The sequence below is a fragment of the Carassius auratus genome, chromosome 27 (genome assembly GCF_003368295.1).
Source record: "Carassius auratus strain Wakin chromosome 27, ASM336829v1, whole genome shotgun sequence".
NCBI lineage: Eukaryota > Metazoa > Chordata > Actinopteri > Cypriniformes > Cyprinidae > Carassius > Carassius auratus.
In genome coordinates, this window is record NC_039269.1 from 1,375,364 (window position 1) to 1,402,557 (window position 27,194).

General features: G+C 37.2%; 1 protein-coding gene across 1 annotated transcript in view; it reads left to right on the plus strand.

The window, feature by feature from the left end:
* The first annotated feature begins 6,042 nt into the window (after positions 1-6,042).
* insra (insulin receptor a) overlaps positions 6,043-27,194 on the plus strand; it is a 48,064-nt gene continuing 26,912 nt past the window's right edge. The window contains exons 1-2 of the mRNA XM_026205126.1: positions 6,043-7,028; positions 13,643-14,191. Coding sequence (XP_026060911.1) covers positions 6,695-7,028; positions 13,643-14,191 — 883 coding nt within the window. The 5' untranslated portion in view covers positions 6,043-6,694. The remainder of the gene's footprint in view (positions 7,029-13,642; positions 14,192-27,194) is intronic.

Consider the following 27,194-nt stretch of genomic DNA (forward strand, 5'->3'; position numbering starts at 1 on the left):
AAACAGGATACATTCTGTTTTCAGAAGGACACTACTGTCAACTGGACTGGCTCCGAAGGGGAAACGTAGGATAAAAACTCAATCAGCATCGGCCCCAGCACATATATTTACATTAGATAGCAATGCATGGAGGAACCTTTGGGGTGAATCTCTGTTGAAATTCATCCCTGACAGGCGTCCAGTGTGGGAGCCTGCATGGCTCCTGTTCTGTTTCCTTTCCCATTCTATAAGCAGATATGTATAGATTTCTGCTTTTTCCCTTCACTAACTAAGGGCAGGGGTTGAGCATTAACCCTCAGCGGCTAAACAAAAGAAGTCAGAGCTCATGGGATATCTGGGTTGTGAATGCCAGCACGATGTGTTCGAGTACATGCCAGCTAACTGAACTGCAAACATTTTTACATAGGTGATGAATGCTGGTGATATTTATGTGTTGTCCTTTTTATTACCCTATAGCTGGCCTCATTTCCTCCTGAGGTGACGAGGAAGTTGCATAATAACTGTTTCAAGCTAATTGAGTACTGAAAGGCCTAGAGTTAACACATCAACAGAGTAACTCAGCACTGAGCGCTTCCTGAAGATAACAGCAATGAATTTATTTTGGAAAGGTTATTCAAAGGTTAAGAGCATATTATCTGAACTTATTTTAAGCTAAATGTTCATCATGAAATCGACAGAGAAATCGTCAAGATCAAGAAATTATTCAGCACATTATCGTAAAGACATAAATGTAGACATATAGAGATAGAGGTAAATAAACACATGCATACATTTTTAAATTAATTATTAAGTGGATTTTCAGCAAACTGTCAACATTTACAGCAACACCAAAAAAAAAGCTGAATATGAAAACGATCTACTCCAAAACGGTACTCAAGTCGGTCAGATTTTTTTATAAGTTCTTATATGCTCACCAAGGCTGCATTTATTTGATTAAAAACAATTATAAAATTCAGTGAAACTATGATATTGTAAAATAGTTTTACAATTTAAAATATATTCTATGATATAAAATATTTTAAAATGTAATTTATTCTTCGGTGTTTCATGATCCTACAGAAATCATTTTAATATGCTGATTTGTTGCTCAAGAAAGATTTCTCATTATTTTCTCATGATTAAAATGATTGAGGGGTTATCCTCAAGATTTTTATAGAAAATATAAGATCAACAAATATTTGAAATAGAAGTTGACTGCGTGATTTTATAATTTTTTTAAATTATAAATAAAAAATCTGATGCCAACCAAAATCTCTGCTAAAAAGTACTTAATGCAACTGGACTTTTGACTTACCTGTGACTGCTTTATGATGTGAAATCATCAGGTCTTCCTACAACTAAATACAATTCCTGCTAAAGTGAAGCCTTTGTTAAGTCAATCCCAACCCCATCTTTAATATTTCACTCTTTCATATTTATCCGACTGTTTCTTGTATGTGCTGTTGATTAAGCTCTTAACTGAGCCCATTGGGAGCAGTTATATCACTGCAGAAATGTCATGCATTAAGTGAGAGATCTGAGATGCTTAGTTGGGAGGCTCAGATCCGATGTTCCCAATAACATTTCAATAAGAATAAAAAAATCACTCACATCTAATTTTAATAATCCTTTGTGTTCTCCTTTCAGTCCAAAACAGCATGAAAAGGCAGCAAATTTAATAAAGCAATTAATAGGACATCCGCACTTATGATACGTGGCCAGAGAAATAACATCCTGTCCTATTTTGTGTTCATTTATAGCCCATCTCTAAAAGAGTCTTGTTTTAGAGTTATTTTCACTGACCTTTCCAGCACATTTGCACCGTCATTTAACCAATCCACCAATCCCAGGAAGAACACAATAGACACTCCTCAAATATAAAAACATGTTGTCATGGTGACCTTACACCAAATATCGTAAACAAGTGATTTGTGAGCTTTAGCAATTTACTCTCACGATTTCCTGCTTCTCATTCATGCTTATTTGCTCCTAATATAAATGTTTGTAAAATGGAAAGGGTAATTTGAGAGGAAATTAAGATATTAAATCAGATCGGACCACTCTGATGGCAAATAGCACCGACCAGCCAACAACATAGATGTCTACTAGTCCTTGTTGGGTGTTTAACCATCTACGACCTTCACCTCCATAGTTTTTTTCTGACCGAAATTAACAAAATGCTCCCAAAATTCCAGATAAGGGGCCAAAAAAGGCCTCTTCACAGTCTATGATAGCTGTTAAATTAATAAATAAATGTCGATTTGATTTACATTACAGTACTTTTTACGAGCCTTCGTACCCAATCACGCACGTTTTTGTTGAGTTTATGAATGCACTGTCCAATCTAAGGCGTTTGGATTCGTCACCGCAGCTGGAGAACCCATGTGTCCCCCGTGTCTGCCCTAAATTGTAAATTACTGATATCACATAGAATTTAGGATGGACAGTACAGTAGTATGCACACTGGGACGCAGGCAACGAGAGTTGTTCCAGACAGTGCACGCTCACTGACTGAATTGTTAATCTGCATTTGCAAATTCTCTCATCATCATAAAAAACAACGATCTGCAGAAAAGATGTAAGATATTTATTTTGAAGCTTGACAGCTTCATTGATTATAAAGGGAGTTTTTGCTAAATGTACAACTCACATTACCAGACTGAAGCCACGACCACTTGAGTGTTGTTGGCTCACTATATTTATAATATTAACGATTTAGTTCGGTGGTTTTGTCTGTAGACAGAATATGACTGTTTATCTCCACCATTAAAAATGATTAAAATCTATTAATCGCCATTCATAGACATTGAGTAGTAATCAACAATAATGATTTGTCATGATATTGCAGCTTCACGCTCTTCATCTTCTATTCCACCATTGCAGTGTAAAAATGCCTTTTGTTGATGCTGAAAAGTGATTGGAAACAGTCTACAGTATTGTTATAGTTTAAAATAACTAGTTTTTAATCTAAGAATTTGACATAAAAAACAGATACATTTAGTAAGGTAATTAGAAAACAGCCTTGAAGGTAAGAAATATCGCCTCGTACTGATAAAGTTAATCTATGCCGCTATATGGTGCATTTTTTTTAACCACATAATTTATTAGTATTTTTCAAGTAGTCTGAGATTATGAATTTCATGTTATGAGTGGTCAGCATACTGTTGATGATCCCATTTAAGTAGTACCTGGTGTAATCACTATTACATCAGATTATACATCCACATATATAAATCATGAGGGCTACCATCATTGGCTTACAGGCTGAATCATCATCCTGTCCTTGCCAACCGTCCATCTAATATGCATGCGTGCGTGTGTGTCTGTGTATATATACATATCCTTTTCCGATTCTTCTCTTCTCTCCATTTGCATCCTGTCCTCTACTGTTCTGTCAAATGAAGGCAAAAAATAAATGATTAATAATATTAACAAAACATTTTCAGTTTTGTTAGCAACCTGTTCCTTTTCACAGATTCCCTTTTCATCTGTACGTTTGCTGCATTAGATGAATCATTCGGATTCAGTCCATTATAAAAAATTCAGTCCTTTATGTTTACCTCCATAACTAATTTCAAAAAGCTTTTATGTATTTTACGTTGGAAAAAGGCGTTGGTGTCCTTTTTCACTTCCAGTGGTGATGAAGACGGTTGTTTTCTCTCTGTGTACCTGACATTTGAAAGGGTTTAACGTGGTGTTCCCACACATAATAGTGGCGCTTCTTAGAACAGAGGATGTAAACAGGTTACAGGGCAAGAGGGATTGGGGATGTTATTGTGCCTCTTCCTCTCTCTCGTGTTCGTCAGGAAGGGAAGACATAAGTCAGACTACACATTGTGTGATTTGTTATGAGACACGGCCTGTGGCTGTGTACACACAAGCTATCCTTGTATACCAGATCACAATTAAATGTATTATGAATTTACATGGCCTCAGGGATTATGGATTGATTTTCTGTATAGTTCTACAGAGAAATTGGTGTGTTAAAGAAATATATCATGTTCAAAACAAGGCAATTGTGATATAATGTCTATTACAACAAAAAATTATTTTGACTTGTGTATTAAAAAAGCAAACATTGAGGAGCACTTATGAAAGCCAATGGGTCTGTTTTTGGACGACCTAAAAGCAGAATATGAAAGCAATTACATTTATTCTAATGTTTATAAGTGTAGCATTTGAGTTGTAAAGTTAATCTCAAAATTTTAACAGTGATTTTGTTGATATGGCACCAGAGTTGTTAAAAATGCACATGACTTTACAGATAAATACTAAAATCATGTTGAAATGTATATTGTTTACATCTTGTGGCTTAATTTTTTGAAACATTTACAGATCAGTCCGACTAGAAGTACCTCACTTTATCCCACATTTCTGCTTTTTAAAAGAGACAGTCGAGCTCAGTTTTGTTGTAATCAACATTGTGCCGTCAGCTTTCTACTGATCCCAGAATATATGTAGTTGTACAACTTATCTGAGCTGTAAGGAATGTGTGGCAGCAAAAACATATTTATCACCTTGTACAACACAGTCCTGTTTCTTACCAACACATTTCTCACTGATGGCCAGGACGTGTATGTTTATTGACATAGTCTACACTGTTTTTCTATGATGATCTCTTTCCATCAGAGGCTCGTAAGTTCAACAGAACTCTACACGTCAACCAATATTTTCCTTTTTTCTCTCAAAGACTTTCATTGGTCTTAGAAAACATAGCTGAGCTAATATAGATGTGCTACTTCCTCAAAAAGTTTCAAATACAGAATTATAACCAGTAAGTTTTAATACAAACTAGTAATTTTCTGAACAAACCCTTTTAAGCTTATACCTGAATGAAACCTAGAAGGTACTTTGGATCAAACCGAGTCTTTGGCATAAACAACATTAGCTATTACTCACATGCTTTGTTTTTCCTCCATCTGTTTGGCAAAATCCTGCATTACTAATACATAACAATATGAATATTCTTGTAGTGTGCATGTTTTTCTTAAATACAGCTGTTGCCTATGCATAAGTACAGAAAATAATGCTGGACAGTGTGAGGCTGGGAGTGCAAGTCAGATTTAAGGCTACACTGTCTAAAGATTATTTCCATTATCACAAAATAAACCCTGGCAGTAAAGCATAATGACTGGCTGTCTGTACATTATCTCGCTTTTAACAAGACTGCTCACCTAATACAAGTAAATTGACATGAAATATTGATTTGAGCTGAAATGATTTTACGAGATTGAAGAGACCACAGGACATCAAGGATCACTGAAATCAACCAAGTTGAGTAAGTTCAGTACTCGTTGTACTTAACATCGAATCAGTTGATAGGTTGATTTAGTGTAAATTGGAAGTAGATTAAAAAAAATGTATAAAAAAAATCTCGACTTGTGCCCTTTTTTTATAGATTTTTTTTTTTATGGGGCATGTTTTTGGAGTAATTAAAGGCACAAATGTGAAGTTTATATTTTCTTAAAAAGACATTTACTCTATGTTATAACATCTTTAGCTGTGAAGTTTTTCTCGTCGATTTTACAGGAATTTTATGGTTTATGGCTTTATGTTATAATGACAGCGAGACTGTAAAATGTACAACTTCACACAGAAAAGGTTAGTAAGCGATTTTTTCACACTAAAACTGTTAACATGCATATTGTTTGTCTTGTGGCTATACGTTTGAAACTCAGTATTTTAAAGTTTACTGATCAGCCCCATTCACTGTATCGCAGACTTAGTGTTTTACCATGGTATATTTAACAGGAATAAAAGATTTTTTTTTTTAGGCTCTGGATTCCACATCATTCAATGCCAATGCATTGCATAGAAGCCAGCGTTTTAGAACACGCAAGGTGCACGCCAATGTTTAGAGCGCGCACGCGGTCTCGATCCAGCGCTCCAGTCCATATTTCCCCTGTCTCTGGCAGGTCTTCTTTACTGGCGCAAAGACAGGAAAGGGGATCCTTGGAAAGAGGGCATATGTCAATGCAATAACTACCAACAGCGTGGGGAAAATATATATATATATATATATATATATATATATATATATATATATATATATATATATTTGCAATATTGCATTTTTATTCCCCTTTTTTTCTCCGCGAGAGAGTTAAAGACGAGTAAGCCAGCTTTGAAGAATCAGCTTCACTTCGTTGTATTGATTGATCTGTGGAAGAAAGGCAACTGCTCGTCAGCCAAGCGACACAGAAAGACTGCATGTGGAGCATTTGTGCTGGAAATCTCAGCGACTGCAGTGTTTTCAGCAGACGCCTCCAGAACTATACGATTCACTAGACTGCCAGCTTACATGTTCGCCGTGAGGAACAGCACGGAGAAACTACCGCGTGTGTGACCCGTAAACGCTCGCAGTCAGCAGGAGCGTGATTAACGTTACTGGGAAAAAGTACATATTGAAATCTGTCCGATAAGAAATCATGGAAATCTTGGACGATTTGCAGCAGCACTATCTGCAATTTATAAATCTGAAGACAGTTTATTAGAACTATAAGATATTTGCATCTGCAACAAAAAGACGCTCAATTGATTATTTCGGCCTGCGCTCGGTGTGCCAAGCCATTCCTTCCCGAGCTCCGCCAGTTTTTCCATGTTTTAATCTGCGCAAGTGCTGGATAAATATATGCAATCGATTGGAAATGATTCGTCCGCTCTTTATAAATGATGCATTCCACGTGCTTTATATGTGCGGATTGTTTTATAGTGAATGAAAGTCGTAGCTCGCACTGTCGTTAGCTTAGCGCTCGAGCGTCTGCATCAGTGCGCGCGACAGCAGAGCGGATTGAACACGTTGAATTTTCCTCTCCGCCCATTTTTTTCTGAGGGGGGTGACAGAGGGCTTTTTCTGTTCTTTTTCATTTTTATCTTCCAAAACAACACTGGACTATTAAAACAGATCGTTACCCACACCAAGACGTACTCGGAGGGGATTTTTGGACGGATTTTCGGTTCCCCCGGTGTCAAAATGCGGCTGCGGACTTTGATTGTTTTGGTTGCGTCTGTCTACACTGTTTGCAACTGTCAACAAACAAATGGAGAAAGTAAGTGTAACTTAACCGCTTTGTTTTGTCTTTCACATGGATACGGATTTAATACTACGGGAGTCTTGTCTGTTTAAATGTTAATCTAGAAACCTTATCGAGGTCTCTGAACGGGAAAAGGGGGTCGTAGTTCTTGACCACTGTGACACATTTGGTAAAGCAGAGCCAGACAGAAGGATTGCAGGGCAAGGGGCGAATAAATCAAATATCGGGTCGTTTTGATTTAGACGAATCGTTTCAAACTGGCTTTAATGGTACGATCGATTATCAGGAGTGTGCGCCTTGGCCCTAAAGCCAGATTATTGATCGTTTGAGGACAGCATTGATCTATTTGTAGCTCGAACCGCTAGTAAGGCTCGGAAATGGTTTTCAAGTTCAGCCAGGCCCCGGTTTCATGCAGCCATTTGCAGCGTTGACAGATTTGCAAGAGGATTTTAAATCCTAATCAGATCAGTCAGGACCTATAGAGCTGTGTTTTTATTTATTTTTTCAAAGAAGTCAGGAAACCTGACTTGAGGTCTGTGATCCGATCTTTATGAGTTTGGAAAGTGTGTTACTTTAGTAGCAAACTAATAGTAGAACTTCCAAATGTTTCTGCACAATTAAATTAATTTCGATTTATATCACAGGGCCGCAAATATTATTCGCAAACTACTAACTTAATGTTGAATTTAATGCTGAATATTAGACTGCTATAGTTTATCAGTATGCTTGATTATACAGCGTTTATTTTAATGTGTAGTCACTTATGTTAATGCTTAGTATATTTGGTTTTACTTTGTAGTAAAATTTTATATAAAACACTCAGAATAGAAAGAATTGCTAAACGCATACGTACTAGTAATTGTTTTTAATTAGGCAGTAGTCATTTAAATGATTGTGTAATTAGGTACCACTTGTTTTTTAGTGCTTTTGGAAGACTTCCTGCAGCAGCTAAATAAATATAAGAATGCTTTTGACACACTTGGCTGTGTTCAGCTCCAAACAAAACATTGGCTTATCTTCAGTTCGCTCAACAAAATGAGTTTTAACATATTTTTGGGAAAGTTAAAAATACAGTAGTATTTTTGCCAATAAGGCTTTATTTATTTTTTTGGGGAGAAAATCAAATGTAATGCTCCAAGTTATCATTAGGAGAATTTCAGATCATTTCGAGCCTTATTTGTTGATTTGTGAGCTGTACTAAACCCCAAGCACATTTTTTCTTATCTTGTTACTCTGCAGATTTCTAAATATAGAATTGGTTTGGATGAAATTTATGCATTCGATGTTCTGCCAGTTTCCATTTTGAGACTCTTCCATGTGTCTCACGGTTAAGCTACTGTAAATCAGAGCAATATGTTTAAAAACTCTGTTAGGTTTTAGGTTAAGACCTACATATGTTTGAAAAACTAATAACAAGCACTGCATGGAAAGTTACACATGAACAGACTGTTGGCTTTCTCTGTCTGTAATAATCTGATGTGTGGCTTTAATCAGCCGTTTAATTCATATTACACTCCAATCCTCTCTCAGGAAAAAATACTCTTTTTGTAATGAATTTAATTCCTGTTTGTTATTTCAAAAGTTGCTTGTCAAAATTTTTCTTTATCAGCAATTAAAATCTGTAAAATATGCTTGGCTTGTTTTCAGGTAATATGAAAAGAATGTATTTGGAGTGTTTTGCATCTTTGTGTCTTGTCGCAGCATAGTTTTCAGCAGCAGACAAGTCAACACCTGAGGGTGTATGTATGCCACCTTTTTATTAAAACTGAAAATAATAGATTGAGTAATATTGTGAAACCAGTTTGTGGGAGATTTTAAGGGCAGATTGAACATAAACAAGTTGTGTAATCGCTAAGTTGGCCCCCTTCTTGTTCCTCTTAGGCTTGTAGTGAACCACTGTAGGGAAGAGTGGAACTATTTTAGGGCCTCAGTTCAGCCTCATCAAAACTGGAAACTTGCTCGGAGCCCGGCTCATCTTGGAATATTTATTAGTTCAAAGTTCAGCTTCTTTCTTACAGTTGGGTTGAAAAGTCTGGTACTGCTATATTGTATTTTTTTTTTTTTTGATTGAGTACTTTTTTTCTCTTACGAATTATAATCCCTGTGTATCAATTTTGAGTGAAAAATTCATTCAAAATGTCTCCCTTTTGTTGCAATGTCAGCACCACACAAACTGTGTGAAATCCCTAAGTGTAATCCAAACAGCCTCTTGTTCTTAAATGGAAAAAGAAGACATCTGACCTTTTGTACAGAGGTGTTCACTTGCTCAATATCGCTAATTTCCTTGTATGATTATTGATTTAGAAATAATGCAAAATCTTTCTAAGTTCCTTTTATTCAGATTATGTCAAAATATTTCTACTAGTTTCTAGTTTTTTTGTATCAAAATACTTCATTTATTTTATTAACCTTTATTAGTACAGCTGTCAAACTCTTAACATTCTTCTGTCAGCCGTGTGTCTCTACCGACACGGACAACACATGACAACATAATTTATACCTCTGCAGACGAGAATCCGAAACCGTTTGACTTAATCACCTACGTACTTGGTTACATTGTTAATATCCAAAAACAAGTCGTATATAATTTTGTAATTGCTATGTTCAACCTTGTCAAGTCTTTGCTGACATGGCATGACCATTGAAGCTGTGAGAAATCATTTTGAATGTATTTACCACACCCTTTGTCCACGTTACTCCGTGTTTTCTTTTTGTACACATTGTCAGTTTCTTTTACGATTTCCTTTTGATCACCTCATTCAAACCAACGATTAAAAGCTTCACCTTAAGAGCCTGTTATTTGTTCTGTTTTAAAGTTCGTCATAGCTCTTCAGGTGGTATTATTGTCTCACAAATCGGTTCCTAATAATTCAAATACTGCTGTATCATTGTGAGTGGTTTACAGGATATTTGTTAACAGTAATTCTGATTGTGTCTTGTTCATTTGATCTTCTGCATATTTTTATTTCATTGTTTGCGTTCAGTGCTTATATTAATTATTTCTTTGACATGATTAAGAATGCGTTACTGGTTCAGCTATATTCATGCTGTTATGAAGGTGACACTTCGTTTATTTTTAAAGCACACTTTTGGGCTTTTTTTGTTTCTTATGTCAAATCCCAACCTTTGAGTTATAGCGATGTCACATACAATTTGTCTCTCGCGACTATTAAAATAGAATCAGCTAGTTTCAGACTCAAATCAGAACTTATTCCACTCATGCAAATTCTTGTGAGAGAACTGTTATACCCTGCTTTTCTTCTGATTTGAAGTGTGTGGTCAGGGACTGGACACCTGCCCAGTAATATTGTTCTTCTCACTCAATTTGAGGACATCACAGCAGCTGGTGTGCAGGTGCATCTTTAAATCATCCCATGTTGATGTTGAACTATTATTATTATTATTATTATTATTATTATTATTATTATTATTATTATTATTATTACTTTTATTATTGAATGTATGTGCATGTGTAAGTCGCTTTCTTACAAAGCCATATTGTTTGATTAAAAATCAGTTTAATAGGTAAAATCCTGAGAAAAGCTGATGAATACAAACCAGCGAAACCTCAAAGAGGAAGTGGGACGAGAGGTGTGGAGACCCGCCTCTTTTTAAGACTTCTGCCTTTATATGGTCATACTTGCAGTTAGGCCTGTCACGATAACAACTATTTGTTGTGCGATATATTGCCCCAGAAATAAATGCGATAAACCAGGGTTCCTCAAATCTTGCCCTGGAGGGCCAATGCACTGCAGAGTTTAGCTCCAACCTTGACTAAAGTCACCTGCCTGTGATTTTCTAATGATCCCAAAGACATCATCAGCATGCTCAGGTGTGTTTGATTAGGGTAAGAGCTGAACTTGTCACGAAAATGGATCTCGTGGTCCAGATTTGAGGATCCCTGTGATAAATGATATTATTTTATGCCACCGTAAATAAAATCATAATTTAATGGCATAAAAAATGCAGGAAGGGCTTCACACTTTCAAATGACAACAAACTTTAAATTCTTAAGAATATTTATCATGGAAATTAAGTCAATATTAGATACATTAAATTTAAAAAAAAAATAAGCAGTAAATAAGTAAGTGCAGTGTAACAAGTAGGAAAAAAGAAAAGTTCACGAATAATATGTATGGAGATTTTTTTCTTCTACGTATTTTTCCATTACCTTATTTTCTCTGTACATTAAGGGTGCACTATTGCTGAAAAACACAATCTCTACTTAGCAGTCAGATGTCTGTATGCACAAAGGCACAGATCCCTAAATCAAGGACATATCTGCAGATTACATTTTTTTTTTAAATTTGAATTAGCACAGAAGCTGCAAGAATACAGGCGCAAGTGGAATGCAAAAAACATGGCAACATTAGTTTTTATGTAAAAAAAAAATGGGCAATATATTGTGTCACCAAAAATGATTGTGGTCAGTTACATATATTGTGCGATCAATTGATATATTGATTATTGTGACGGGCCTGCTAGCAGTTCCTTCCCGTGTCCTGGTTTAAATGTTTGCTGTTGTTTGTCTTGTTTCAGAGGAGAAAAGTACTTTGTGGTTTAGCCGTTTGCTGCAATTCAAGAACATTTGCATTGCATTGACGCAAGATTTATTTTGATCTCTTAATGGTGGCTGCTAAGGCAAACACACTTATGCAGATTGAATGCAGATTTCAATCAATATGTCAGGTCGAAATATACTTTTCAGGTCTGTAACAAAGCAGAACTAGCTGCAGAGAAATCAGCATTGCCATAAATCACAACCTCAATTACATGCCTTTTCTTCTTTAGACATTTTCTTTTCTTCTTCTTAAACCTGTAGTTTACTTTAAGATTATATTTGGATCTTTTAGAAATGATTTTTTTTTTCTTGGATAAATAAATTATGTGTAACCTGTATAAAATAGCACTTTTTTTTAAACTTGCTTTGAATAATTGAGTATTAAAGTATTGAATTTACATGTAAATGCATGATTCATTTTTGCCTTTTATTTGAGTAAATCTTGATTTTAAAAAAATCATCTAAACTGAAGCAGCCGCCTCTTAAATTAATGCATGCAAATAAATTGCATTATTCACTGGTAATTGATGTTCAGGGTTTATATTTGTCTAGAGCGTCATTCAGAGATTCATTGCATGAAGTGAATGACTACACACAGTCAGCCAGGTCACATCTAATTTTCCTCTCACTGTGCCGCCGTTCCTTTCATGTGCTTCAGCGATAAACTTTTCAAGTGCCTGGCACGCCATTTGTACATAGTGTATTAGGAGTGTGTTGCTAAAAATAAGTGTAAGCGTAGAGGTATTGCACATTGTGCGTGTCTGGTAGAGAGAGATGAGGCACATGTCAGTAGGGTTATACTACGTGTTTCAGCTTCCCCATGCTTCAAAACTTCCGGACTGCCACATTTATGAATCCCTGTGGTGGGGCCACTGTTATAACTAATGTAAACAAGTAGCCAGTGCAAGGTATTTTTGACCTTCCCAATGCCTCATGCTGTGACTGCCCAGTGTTTAAAAGGTCTCAGTTATGCATGGGCTGACCGCTCATCAGAGTTCATGTATGCGTGTAATTCATGTAAACTGTTGTGGAATCTTTTAAGTCGAGTGGCAGGGACTGTTTTTCATTTAAAGGGAAATGGGGAGCTAAAAAGACGTAATTAGAGGTGTAGAGCAGCCTAGGTATTTTTACTGCTTGTGGTTTTGTAACCGCGGTTTAGTTGCATATTTGTGTTCTTTGTTTTCTGTTAATTAAATAATAGAACCTTTTATCATTAACTAAAAATATTTTAGTTGATATTAATGTGAAACATTCCTAAAAATATTGGTAAAATATGTCTATAATATGTCTTCATTTGTATGTAAAAATAAAATATTGTATACAGTTTAAGCATTGTTATTTTAAATATTTATTTATTATTCTATTAATATAGCCCTTTTTAACCTTTTATTTTCTGCATTGAGGGCAATTTTTCTGCTGCATGAATTACAATTAAACATACACAACTATAAATACAAAACATCAGTAGTAATACATTAAACATAAATATAAAAAAAACACTTTCTATTAGAATTGAGCAGGGTTGATAGCTCGGTGCAAATGAGAATTTAATCTATTTGTCTTAACTAGTGGAACTTGAAATGCTTCGATGCTGTTATGGCATTAAATGATAAATAAATAAATCTATAAACCTATCTATACATCCGTCTGTCTATTTAACCATTTATGTGGCACTGTCTCATACCTTAGGCAAAGCAATTTTGTTTTGCTTGTGAAGCATCTCTCCAGCTCATACACTAGTAAAGCAGCAGTGGAACGTGAAAAGCTGCAGGAAGAGCTTTTGTTGTCTTCATTAACCATGTTAGATCATATGGAAGGCATCAGCTCAAAGGGAGAAAATTGAACAGTATGACAGAAAACATTATGTCGGTCTAATCATTTTTTATGGTTCTGTATATGATCTCCTTTATGGGTTTCTATAGAATACGTTTTCACATTTTGTTTTTGTTTGTTTATGCTTGTTACTGAATAAAATCCAGTTATATTGAAGGTCATCATCTGTAAGCAGTTGTTGCTGTACATTCTCACCGAACCAATGAACATTTTGCTGTCTTTTTTGTCGTTGCAGTTTGCTCAAGTAAAGACATCAGGAATAACGTGACCAACCTGCGGGTGCTCGAAAACTGCACCATAATCGAAGGCCACTTAAAGATCCTGCTCATGTTCACAACCAAACCAGAGGATTTCCGTGGCCTGAGTTACCCCAAGCTGACAGTAGTGACAGACTACCTGCTCTTGTTCCGCGTTTATGGCCTGGAGAGCCTCAGCGACCTATTTCCCAACCTCACAGTGGTGCGCGGCAATAATCTCTTCTTCAACTATGCACTTGTGTTGTTTGAGATGCTGCAGCTGAAAGAGATCGGCCTTCACAGCCTGATGAACATCACCCGTGGAGCCGTGCGTGTGGAAAAGAACCCCGACCTCTGCTACCTCTCCACCCTCGACTGGTCCATGATCCTTGACTCGGTCGAGGACAACTACATCATGTTCAATAAGAATGATCGAGAGTGTGGAGATGTCTGCCCCGGCACGGTTCAAGGCAAGACCACCTGCCCCCTCACCACCATCAACGGGGACTTCAGCGAGCGCTGCTGGAACCAGAAGCATTGCCAGAGAAGTACGTAACCTAAACACTTTTTTTTTTATTGTAGTTTTGAGCTTTTAAAACATCACACAGAATGGATTTACACCCTCAAGAGGAATCCCACTCGTTTTCGCCTCCCCCTTGTCGTCAGATTATCGTTTCAAATCTCCGTTTTCACTGGCGCGTTAGGGTAATAATATTTATATTACCATAGAGTCTCAAGATGTTTTGAGAAGTGAGCGGAAAGTTGTCAGGGCCCTGTGTGTGTGTGTGTGTGAGACTGTGTTGGCAGTACATTCACTGGTTTCTGTCAGCAGTAAAGACGGCCAACAGCAGCCATGCTGGAAGCAATAAGTCAGGTGATCAGCTGCAGTTAAGTAAGCCAAGTTTCTGTGTCAAAGCTTGAACCATGTTCCAGATTATGACGCAACTCCCCTGTTTACGCAGTAGTTCGGGGTGTGGGTGGTGCTTTGTGTAGATGTTTGTATGTGTATGTGTTTCTTTTTTTTAACCTAACTGAATCCTTTGGAGTGGCTAGCCGCACATTTTGAGCCGGTCTGCAACCGATGAAGCCATTTGCAGCAATTTGTTCTATCAGTTCAATTCGTAGGTGCCAGAGAGCTTGAGTTTTGAACATAAGGAAGAACTTCACATATTGGTGCAAAGCCCTTGAGCTCACAATTATGCAACACATGGGACACATCATGTCACTGCTATTTGAACTAGCTGTATGGTGTCATGTGTCTTGGAGGCATGATCATGTTCTGTTTGGTAATGGTCTTTCTGCGGGCCCCATTTTAAAAAGAAAGGACTCTCCTCTCTAGCTGTGCTTGCTAAGGCAGATGTGTGCAATTAGTTTTCAGGCAGGAATCCCTTTGTCTTAAATTGGAGAAGGGCCTGAGTCTCTAGTGACCAAAATGAATACATAGAGGTGGGCTCTTTTGACTTGTGCCAGTTCTCTAGCAAGCATCCAAACAATATAGCAACATGCTAAAACAATTCCGATGTCAATATGTAACTCTAGTATTGGTGTTAATATACACAGTAAATATACTGCACATGAAAACGTTTAGCAGGGATGCATTATTTGTTCAAAGGGACAGTAAAGACATTTGCACAACAGATGTGTTGAACAGAATGTTACAACAGATTTCAATTTCAGATTAATGCTGTTCTGTTTAAGTTTTGTTTTCAACATTGATGATAATGAAAAATGAGCACCAAATGTGCAGATTAAAATGATTTCTGAAGGATCGTGTGACACTGTAGACTTGAGTAACGGCTGCTATGCTGTCAAAGGAGGAATAAATCACATTTTAAAATAGAGATTTATTATTATTTTTAAGTATTATTTAAATTGTAATAATATTTCACAATATGATTTATAATTGACCAAATAAATGCAGCCATGGTGAGCGTTAGAGAATTTGAAAAACATAACGCTGCTTTATCTGTTCATGTGGAGTTGAGGTACAAACTGCTTGTAGGTGATAAATGCAAGAGTAAAGAGAGACTGAAGTCCTTGTTAAGTGCCTTGATAATAGCCTTGTTTCGGCTGCTTTTACTCATGTCTGCCGGGTTGCAGTTGCACAGTAGGTGATGGAGTTTTTGGCCAAAGGCGGGGATTAAAAAAAGCATTATCTAATGATAGAATCAGTCCTGGTCTGTGGTGAGGGACTTGTGGTTAGGGGTCTAATATTGTTTAGAGAGTGCAGCAGCTTATAAAGCCACAGAGCACCAAAGAGCAAAGAGACACTGTAAGATTAATGTTGTTTTCAAACCGTTTTGATTTGTGTCTGTTGCACAAACCTCATAGTGTTTGTTGCATGTACTGCAGGAATTACGCTCTCCGTTTATAATGGATTAAGAACCGTACAGTTCCCTTTGTGGATGTTGTTTTGTGGATTTTGCAGAAATGGCTGATTGTGTAGTTTGTGTAAGTCAAGTGAGCATATTTTGTGCAGTTTTTATGAGAGGTTTTCTGCCATTTGGTACTTGACCTCAAAAGTTAATTCTGGCAAGTCTTGTCTTATTTTCGTCATCTATGTTTTAGCAATGCCTTAAGATGTTGTATTTAGGCCCTGTTGTGTGGCTTGACCGTGTACTTTTTTTCTTATTTTCATCACCACATATTGTTGCAATATGTGTACTTTAAAAAAGCTACACTGAAGACTGTAGGATTATTGAAGTGCCATACCAACAGCATATACATTTTCCCTTCTTAGATTTGAACCTAATATACTCTTGGGGGGTGGCTGTTTTCAGTGTCTTAGAGACAGAATACCAGTTAAAACCTGGGCCACTGACATCTGTCATGGTTGATCTGGTCACAGGCGATCAGCTGACACATTACTGTTTACATTAGGCATTGACATGCGTCTCAGATGTGTCTCTTGTAACCACTTGTGATCAGATTTTGTTGAGAGTAGAGCCTTTGAATTCATAACTGCACACATCACTTACTATATCAGCTTGTTGCTGCGTAAAGGAGTCACAAAGGTGACACACTGTTAATAGCATAGTAATAGTAAAATAGTATTTTTGTGCAGTTTTAATAACTATAGACTTGAACTTTTAATTTCACCGTTTAAGTTGGGAATTCAATGCTCAAAAAGGAATGAATAATACATAGATTTCAACTACTGCATAAATATAATTAAGTGCCTTAAATTCCCCTATATATATAAAAATTTATAAGAATAAAACCTAATACATACATTTTTTGTTTCTTTTTTGGGGAAAGAAATGCAGCATCAGAGTGTTTAAAATTTGGGATCTGTAATTTATTTGTTATTTTTTAAGAAATTAATGCTTTTATTCATTATCAAGCATACATTGAATTTAAAGTGACAGTAAAGACATTTGTAGTGTACAATTTATTTCAGGATTGGTCGATTAAAAAAAAAAAGATCAAAAGAGCACACTTTATCTAAAATAGAAATATTTAGTATTAAGCTTTCCACAAAAATGATTTCCTAAATGATGTTTTCAGCAATTTTTATCCTTTGTAAGATGCATTTAACTGGCAAAGTGTTTGTTTTGTTGGCAGGTGAATTATTACCATTGGTTGCTGTTATTCGGGATGCATAAACATTTACTTTTGTGTTTCTGTACATTTAAAGTACATGAGGGCTTCTACACAACGTGTCAATTTGATGAGCTCCATTATAGAGCGTTAATCCCTGTGGGATTAAGCTGTTAGTGAGGTGAGTTTTCCTCGCTCATTAATCCCTCTGTGTGGAGGATCTTACACATACACACTCTCTCTATCTCTCTCTCTCTCTCGCATTCTTAGTCCCTCTATCCCATATGCCTCTTTGCATAATATTGAATCACATTAAGAGACTTTGTCTTCCACACACATCTGTCCAGCTGCTGGATTTCAGCAGGAATCCAAGCGTATCCCTCAACCCTCAATCCTGCATCACTTGGAGGGAGTTGCAGAGGTGCTTTGCTTAATTCTGGTGATCAGCGACGAGTGGTCAGCTGCAGCCACGCACCCTTCCTTGTGTCTGATCCAGAGAAAGAGGAAAGTTACTGAGGACAGCCAGGTCAGCAGGCCTCTTGTGCAGCTGCATCTAAAAGAGAAGGAGGGAAAGAGATAGCGAGAAAAAGAGCCTGTGGTAACTGCGCAGGGACGTGCTGCCAAAGTCTCTTTTGCAGGTTTCCGCGGTTTTGTTGGCAGCCGTACAAAAGTGGTTTTGTTTCATATTTTGGAATAGTTTTGGAAGTGTTGGCACTGGTTTTTCCTGAGCAGCTTTGCTTGCTCAGTGAGCATATTTTGACTGTTGGAAGCAGTAAAACTGATTTAAATCTGTCGCCATTGAGGAAGTAATAAAGTCTGACAGCAGATCAGGCCCTTTTTTGGTGTTTTTAAATGCCTGATGCTCGCTTATACCAACCGACTGCGCCGAACTGAATAACTGAGCATCATCCTGCACGATGACACAGCAATGGGCCTGACTTCATTGTACCCGCTAGCTTCCGCCAGCATTAAATGGGCAAAACGGGAACCGTTGAAGGACGATTATATACTTGAACGCTTTTCTAAAGGCACTTATGTAATCATGTAAAGTACAAATGAGGAGAACATTGGTGATTTGGGAACAGTTTCTGCCTGTTCCTTCACACCAATGAAGTTCACTGTCGGTGTAGGCTAAAGTCCATATTTTGTGTTAGATCTGTTCGGGGAGCGTTGAGGCTGTCAGCCAGTGCTGAATGAGGCTGGGCTTCCCCCGGCACTGAATATTTTACACACATTAAATATGATCTTCGTTTTCTGTCCTCAGAGGGGATTAGAAACACAGCTGGGATAGAGAAACAGTAGTTTGACTGGGAGAATAGAAAAACTAAATGTTTAAGTTTGTGGCTTAACGTCAACCTCCCTGGTGACCAATTGTATTTGGCTTAGAGAATTGGCTCATATTTGATTAGCTAATATAGTATCTAGTTTCTTTTTGTTGTTGTTATTCGAATAATGGGCTTTGTGTAGCCATTCGTATCCGATTTGCTGAAGGCTCAGTCTGGGTCATATAGTTTGTCTGTCCATTTGTTCACTCACGGCAATGTTAAGGAAACTACTTTGAAAATGTAGCTTCTTGAGCTACAAGCTACACATAAATTAAAGTTGTTAAATGACTGTCTACCCTTTTAAAAAGTAGTTTGTGATGCTACAAGCTACTAATAAAGCAACTAACTCAAAAAAGTCATTTATAGTGAATAATTGTTGAGAAGTTTGGAGGCAGGACGATTTTTTAAATGTTTGTAAAAGTCTTTTTTACAATTTGGCTGCATTTATTTGATGATAAATGCAGTAAAATCAGTATTAATGTAAAAGATTATATTATACCTGTGATGGCAAAGTATGTCTGTGTGGTGGAATAATACATGTATGGGAACCTTAACAGATCCATAACGTCATTCTATTGTTGTGTTATTTAAAAAAAAAACAGAATTCTTCCAATTCTGCAAGAGACCATGTCAAATATATTAATAGCATATTTTTAACACTATAAGTATTTGACCATGAGGAGTGTGATCCTTCCTGTAGTTTATTCCATGTGAGATGATTCCAGATTCACATACGTCATTGACCTTCATGTCTCCATCCGTTTCAATCTCTGAGGACCCGTAAAGGTCAGCTAGAAAATAACTCGCATATGCTCCTGTTATTTATGTGCGGAAATGAGATCTTTTGTACATACTTGTTGTTTCTCAGTGCTGCTAAGAAACATTAGTAACTCTGGGGTGAAAGTGTGTATAAAGTGCATGCAGGGGTGTATCCTAAAGGAAAGACTGTCTACGGCAGGAGGCTTCACTATCAAGTCCCCCGTTTCCCCCTCAATTATCTGACACTCCGATACTACAGGATACACTGGCGCCAATTCAATCTCAGCATGGAACAATAACTGTTACCGAACTTCACAGAATGTTCTTCCCAATTGTTTCCGGGCATTGTTAGGCAGCTTCCTACTGGGAGGTTATGAATGGTCCCGGGGCAAAGCTCCAAGACCCTCTGACCGTCAGTACCACCGACATCAGACAGGAACCAAACCTTTCCAGTTCAAGGGTAGACCAAGACGTCTTAGGATCTGTACACATGAACCGTGCTGGATTTGAGAGAAAACCACCAAACACCTAAGCACTCGCATAGAAACTCCTTGATGACTACCCACAAAATACGTCAGAGTTAGCACAGGCGAGCATTACTCACACTTTCTTCAGAAAATGTTCAAATCTAATTTTAAAAAGTGATTCTTTGGAATACAGTTGAACAATATGGGTCATCATTTACAGCCATCTGTGTAATATCTTTTAAAGTATTGCTTTGTGTGTATGTGGCACACTGGATGTGTAGATGAGACCATTAGATTTTTCAGAACATGTCGTATTCAGTGTTGTTATTGGTAATTTAACCTCAACTTGTTAAGTGTTTTTGTTAACATACTAAAAAAGAAATGAAATGAATAAAAAGAATACAAAATCACATGACAAAATTACAAAAAATGACTAAAACTTAAACTACAATTGACATGAAAATTAGATCGCAAATTCAAAACATTAATATAGACTATAATACTGGTGAAACTGAGTATTAGTAGTATGCTCAAGAATGTGTGTTTAGCTATACTTCTAGTCCATTTTATTCGTTTGTTATTTGATTAGACAAAACCTTGGTAGCACAGGATGAGTCAATATTTTTGGTCATTTTTTTTCCTGAAAGACAAAGACATTCATGTGTATTAATGTATTGTTTCAACATTTCGGACTACACTAGCATATAGATTAGCCTCAGTGTTTACAGGCATAGAATAAAGGCCAGAACAACTCAAACAATTTCGATTTAATTTCTTAAGTACTTTGAGGAAGCCAGTTCCTCTTCAGCGTCTTTACTTTGATAGTAAATTGATGAATATTTTAATGTTCACTTGACCTGATTTGTAGGATTAAGGCAGCTTTTTGACATTCGTTCAAAATGTAGAACTGCTGCACAAGTAATTGTCCATTCCATGTTTTCATTGTGCACCTTACAGCCTCCTAAAACACAAGTGTTCATAAGCCCAGCCAGAGCCACACCATTGCCTCTAAATAATCACTCTTCCTTTCTCACCCTTGTTCTCTCTGTCATCACTGTCTGTTTTTTTTTTAAACTATGCACTTACTCTGCAGCCAGTCACCTTCACTCTTTCTTTCTTTAGCTCGGCCTTATTCAACCAAACATTCTTCCTCTTGGTGAAATGTTTGAACATGGCTTCTGAACATGCATCCCTAAAAGTGATTTCTTAAGCCTCTTTAAATAGCCCTTCAGGAATATCAAGAAATGAATCACGCCATATTCAGCAGTAATCCATTGAAGTTATATGGGCTGTGCAGCTTTTTGTGGATTGACAAAATATGCATTCACCAGGTGGAGTTTTGGGCAGAAAGCCAAAACCCCATTTTGAAGGTTTTCTCTTACCACTTATGAGGTCACTAAGGTCTGGAAAAAGATTGGGATCCTTCAACCCCTTAAAAGACTCAATTATATGTCATTGCAAATTGTAAGTCTATGATTATTGATTATAATTGGCTGATAACAGCCTCTTTAATGGATCTGGTTAACTTTTTGAAGTTTCCACACATATTTTTGGCTCTTTCGAATGCTTGAGTTCTTACTGGGCTGATTATCAAGCTGATATACTCAAGAGGAACCCCTGCTTTAGGGCTGAGACAGGCCCATTGAGTGCCAAAGGTATTAACTCAGTCAAAAGCCTTACTGCTCAAGCCCTTCTCCTGGAATCCCAGACATCCAAAGCATTCATTAAACCTCAGCAGACAAGCATTTCTTCAGTATTTTTAACAGTTTTTCACTCCTGTGAAGACGTCCCATTAGATCTTCTTCACATCCCCAGATCTGCTTTCATGCTGATGAATAGTTTGAACTAAATCATGGCAATCAGATTTGATTTGTGGAGCACACACGCGTGAAATATAAAACAAGATTCATCTTATTTTATCCGAGTAGTTGGCAGTGTTTTTATTTTGTGTAGCCCTCATGAGCTGGTGCTAGGAAAATTTATAACTCAGGTATTTGCCTTTTTTGTTATAATCCTTTTCCACAATAAATGTGGTAACTCTAGATCTACTAGGTCTTTAGAGGTCAAAGCCTGCAGAGAGAGGTATTTCTACACTGGGTCTGCAGTGCATACTATCCAAACATCGCTTGCAGTTGTCTCAAATCTTAGATTTTGTCAGTTAATCAGGGATTGAAAAATCCTTCACCCAAAAATGAATCCGTCATCATTGGATGAACTTACATTTTAAAAACAAAGCTGCTGTAACACATTTCTCTACCAACTAGTTCATTCAGTGATGCCAAAATAACTTTTTTTTTTATATAATATTTTTAACTCTGTCTTTCTTAGCCATGAGCTCCCATCACATGTTTAAAGGCCACTCTGCCTGTGTCCTCCTCCATGTCTCTATAATTCATGTAATTTTCTAAATGCATAATCAGTTAGAGTGGGTCTTTTAATTCTATGCTCCAACCACTCAGTTTATTCTAGATATTATTAGGCCTACATGGGATCTGCACACTTTCTGTGTGTTAATTGTGTAGGAAAATCCACTGCTACTACCTCAGCTAAAAAAATGCTTCCTAGATACGTACCAAGTCTTCTGAAAACATACAAAAACTTTGGATAAGAAACAGACCACAATGTTAATCGTTATTCACTCAAATCTTCCCTTTCAGTGAGCCGTTCACTGCTGTCAGTGAGTTGACTCATTGGTCTTTCTTCATTTATCATTCATGTGCACTGTATCAGCTGATTCATTGAAAAGATTCATCTCAAAAGAATGAATTGTTTTTCAGATGAAATCACTACTTCTCTTATGAATGATTTGTATTAGCGTGCCGAGGAGACTAGTGCGAATGCCAAGATCTTCAGTGGATTGAATCAAAAGAATTAAGTCAAGTAATTAATTCATAACGAATTCAGTCTGTTTGCACACAAAGGTATTGTATGACTTCAGAAGAACTGGAATATGCTTAAGAAGTTCAGATGTGCAGTTCCAGCAGTGACAGTATCTTTTCCTTGACTATTTCAGTTGTGTAAGTATCTGTCAAGCAACCTTTGCAGATCCACCCAACTCCTATAAATGTGGTACAGACCGAGGAGGAGATGGTGCTGTTGTGTCAGTAGCTGTAGGGGTGCTTTGTCCAGACTGATCCTTAAGCTTCAGTTTGGGGTGTGGTAGTCAAAGTTGATCTGACATTCCTCTCTGCTGTTAGAAGAGAGAGCTGTCTTGCATACAGTCATTAAAGGGATAGTTGACCTAAAAATTAATGTTCTGTCATCATTTTACTCACCCATGTGTCATTCCAAACCTGTATGACTTTCTTTGCTCTGCTAAACATAGGACATTGTATTTAGATGAACACTGGGGTTTAAAACAAAAGAACTATAAGAAAGTATTTTGTTACTTAAAAAAAATTAAACCTTAACTGAGACCAAGCACAAACATATTTATTAAACATTATTTTTACAACCTTTGATTTTAATATGGTAGAACAGTGTACTAAATTAACTAAAACTAAAATGAAATTAAAAATTCATAAAAATTAGAAATAGAAAAATAATTTAAACACCAACCAAAATTACCGAAACTTATAGGTAATATATAAATAATAAATATTTAAAAACATTTAAAGGGGTCATATGATGCTTTTTTTTAAAGATCATTATTTGGTGTAAAAGAACATGTTGACATGCTTTAATGTTCAAAAAACACATAATTTTTCAAATACTGTACATTATTGTAGGTCCACTTTGCCCCGCCTCTCTCATGTGTAGTTTTCTACAAAGTCCCTCCTTCTGACAAGTAAAGTGTGCTCTGATTGGCCAACTGACTCAGTGCAAGTTGATTGGTTGAACACTTCAAGCACTCGTCGGAAATGTAACGGCCCTTTCCATAATCGTGTGCTTCATCTATCAAAATAAATGTCAACACAGTTTAGAATGTCCTTGGTTTTATCATCAGTTCAAACCAAAAAGGGCAACAGAGTGGCGTGACAGACACAGGGATGAAGCTAGTATGTGTTTGCAGTACACAAGCCACGGACGGTTAAGACGGCTGACTGCAAATACTTATACTAATAATAAAACATTCTTACAGTAACTGATTCAGAAGCGCCAGATTGTCGTAGCAAAGTCAGAATTACACAGGCAGAGGCTTAACTTTAATAAAGAATATCTCTTTGGATTTGAGTCTTTGCAACTTTACAGATCTTCTTTTAACACATCATCTGACCCCTTGAAAAAATCTAATATAGTATCTCAGTGCTGCTAAAATAACTGTATTGACTGTATGGACTGAGCCATTTTATCATCTTTTGTGCTTCACAGAAGAAAAGGTCATACAGGCTTAAAATTATGTGAGGTTGAGGAAATGATGACAGTTTTTCATTTTTGGGTGAGTCATCCCTTCAAGTCTTTTCATTTTACATAATTTCATGTTCGTTACGGTCTCAAAAAATATTTTAACACAATGTAGGAGAAACAAGTTTCCTATGTAGGTGTTTTTTATTTGCCTGATGCATCACGTCATTCATCAACACATTAGTGCGGTTGATGCGGCACTGTTTGTGATCTGGATCTTCATGTCTAATTTAGATATCTTGCCTGTCATTGCAATACTCTGCTTGGTGGCAATGAAAAACAAAACGTGAGCGAGTACAATCGTGATGTTGGAGTGTTTTTCCTCCATTACGGGTGGCTGGTTGCCTAATGAAAGTGTTTACAGCATCTGTCTGTACTCTACTGCTAGTATCCACTGTTTTACCACCTGCAGTGTGTCACATAGTGCTGTCACCTCTCTGAAACCACCATTAACCCCAAAACACAGACATTAATTAATAGCTGTCCTTGTAGCATCTCATTAATCCGTCCTCTTCTCACAGTCCTCACCCAATCGTAGAACAAGCACACATCTCTGATGCGTTAGGACCTCTTGGCCACACACGTTCTCATCAAATCGCTTAATGAATGTGTAAGCACATATTAAAGCAGCATCCTGTCCGACTAAACTGGTTACAACGACCCAAATGCACGTGATGAGGCCAAGAGAACAGACTGACTGACAGCTATTGAGCCAAATGTGCACTCTGTGACGCAGGTACACTCATTATAAGATCATTTCGTTGTTTTATCAGTTTTAATGGGACGGTTATTTCTTAAAACGCCTGGTGTTCTAAATGGCTTGTTCCTCTTTGCCTATTTAGGAATCATTGTGTGAATCTGATGTGTAGTATATCTGCAGTATCTTAAGTATATCATGTGTACACTGTCACAAATGAAGTATGTTCTTTTTGTGCATTGATGGAAAATGCAGCCATTGAATTCAGTTCAAAATGATTGAAAAGATTACTTTGCTGTCAGTGGGCACACAAATGCCCACAAGAACAAGGTTATCAAGGGCATTCAGAGACTTGAGCATTGTTTTGGCTCTGTGCTTCAAATTGTTGTCTTACTAAATCTCCTCTCTAGTGTGAAGCTGTGTGATGCTGAGCCAGTCTCTCAGTCCAGGCTTAAAGACTTGATTGTCCTTCTAAGATGTTTTTCTGGCTCTGCGCAGTAACTCGGGAGCTCAGAGGGGCCATTGGGTGCTTCCTCACCTCTCTGACTTTGCGCCTCAGCGTCTAGAATGTTAACTTTATTTTCTTTTCAAAGGTGAGAAAGCCTCAGAGGTCTGCAGAGAGTTCATGGTTTTGGTTTGCCCTGTCATGAACTGTGACACCTATTGTAGTCACGTGCTTTTCTAAATACAGCACAGTGAATTTACAGCAAGCACATTACACAAGTCTTATTTTTGAAGTAAATGGCCTGAAATGGGGTATAATAAAGGGGTTTACATTTCTTTAATTATTTAATCACCTTCATGATTTTCATTTTTCCTGCTAAAGTTTTTTTTTCTGAATCATTATGTAGCACAGATTTTTTTTTTTTGATGGGAATGGAAATAAAATTAATCCACTCTGAAGTCACTTCATAACCAGAAAATTATGGAAGAAATGAAGGCCTCTGAATGCAGGCGCATATGTATTAGACCATCAGTCTTACAATATTTATTACTTACATGGGGTCATCCAAACTTTACTGTAATTCCTCTTAACTGTTTTGATGAAGCATTTAAATGACTCTATGACAGACTGGGAAATATTACAGTAGAAGTAGTACAGAACTTCCCGCTAGTTTATGATAAAACAACGCCTTACTTTGGAATTGTGTGTTATTTGGACAGGAGGTGTTCATCAGTCTCGAGTTGCTTGGGCAGAGAGTCCCGTAAGTAAAGAATTAGACTTGTCTTCACATAGCGTCTTTTTCACAGGCAAGCACTCCTTATGTTTACTGCAGAGAATATTTTTCTGTGTACTGCATCCAGGTCAGTTTGCTAGAATATTGCCATTGGATCTACCCCAACTTTCCCCTGAGATCCCTACTCTTTCCAAGAAATCCTTTCACCCATTATTCTCGAGATATGACCCCTGAAAATTGTCTGACAAGTGCACAAAGCTGAGTTTAATTTCATAAACTGCGGTCATCAATTATGTGCATGTTGAAAAAGGAAAGACATGTGATTGAATACACATGAAGGTTTTTGTGATTGTATTGGTCTTAGCACTGAATGTTTGGGCTTCTCTGAGGAGAATCTGTATCTCATGGCCTTTGACCCAGTTTGAAGACCAATCATTTCGAGAGATAGATTGTTTGTTTTTCCTCTTGCAGTTGTTAAGGTGTCCGTCTGTCTTGCTTTAATCTTTTCATGGATGTTTATATGCATTGCTTGTGTAGGACATTTTGAGTCATGGTTACCCTACATTTCCTAACCAAATCTGTAGTTTCTGCATAAGGCATAAAACCGTTTTTACACAAGGCAAACGACTCGGGTGCTAATTACATACTGTAATATGTGTTAGTGTGAATTACTGTGTATTTGCGGTGACAAAGAGCAGATTGTGAGTGTTTGTCACTTGCCGACGTGTCATATGTCGGCTGTCATAAAAACAATAGCTGAACTCTCTAGTGCTGCCTTTCCTTCCTGCGGTACAGTTGTGTGTTTATAGGCCGAGCTGTATGTGATCTATGTCCAGCGAGGATGTTTCTTTTGCTAGGGTCAGATTCTGTGTCTCGGCGCCAAAGGTAAATACTTGCTTCCTTTCACACACCTCTCATCTCTTTAATGCTCTTTCCTTTCTCTGTCTCTTTCTCACACACTCATGCATTGCATATCCTTAATTGAAGTTGATCTTCCCATCTCAGGTGTTTGCACACAGGTGTAGATGACGTTTCTGCTCGTGCTGGACTGAGTTGCACTGCCGCTAAGCGTATGAGCACAGCTTGCGGTTTCTGATAAATGAGTCACATGTGGCCACCCACCCTGATGTTGAAATGTGACCCAGATCCAGCAGATAGATGCCCAGAACATGAATGACTGAAAGCTAATGAGCAATGAATGACTCCCTCTGTACTAACTTAGGTCTTCACATGGAGAGAAG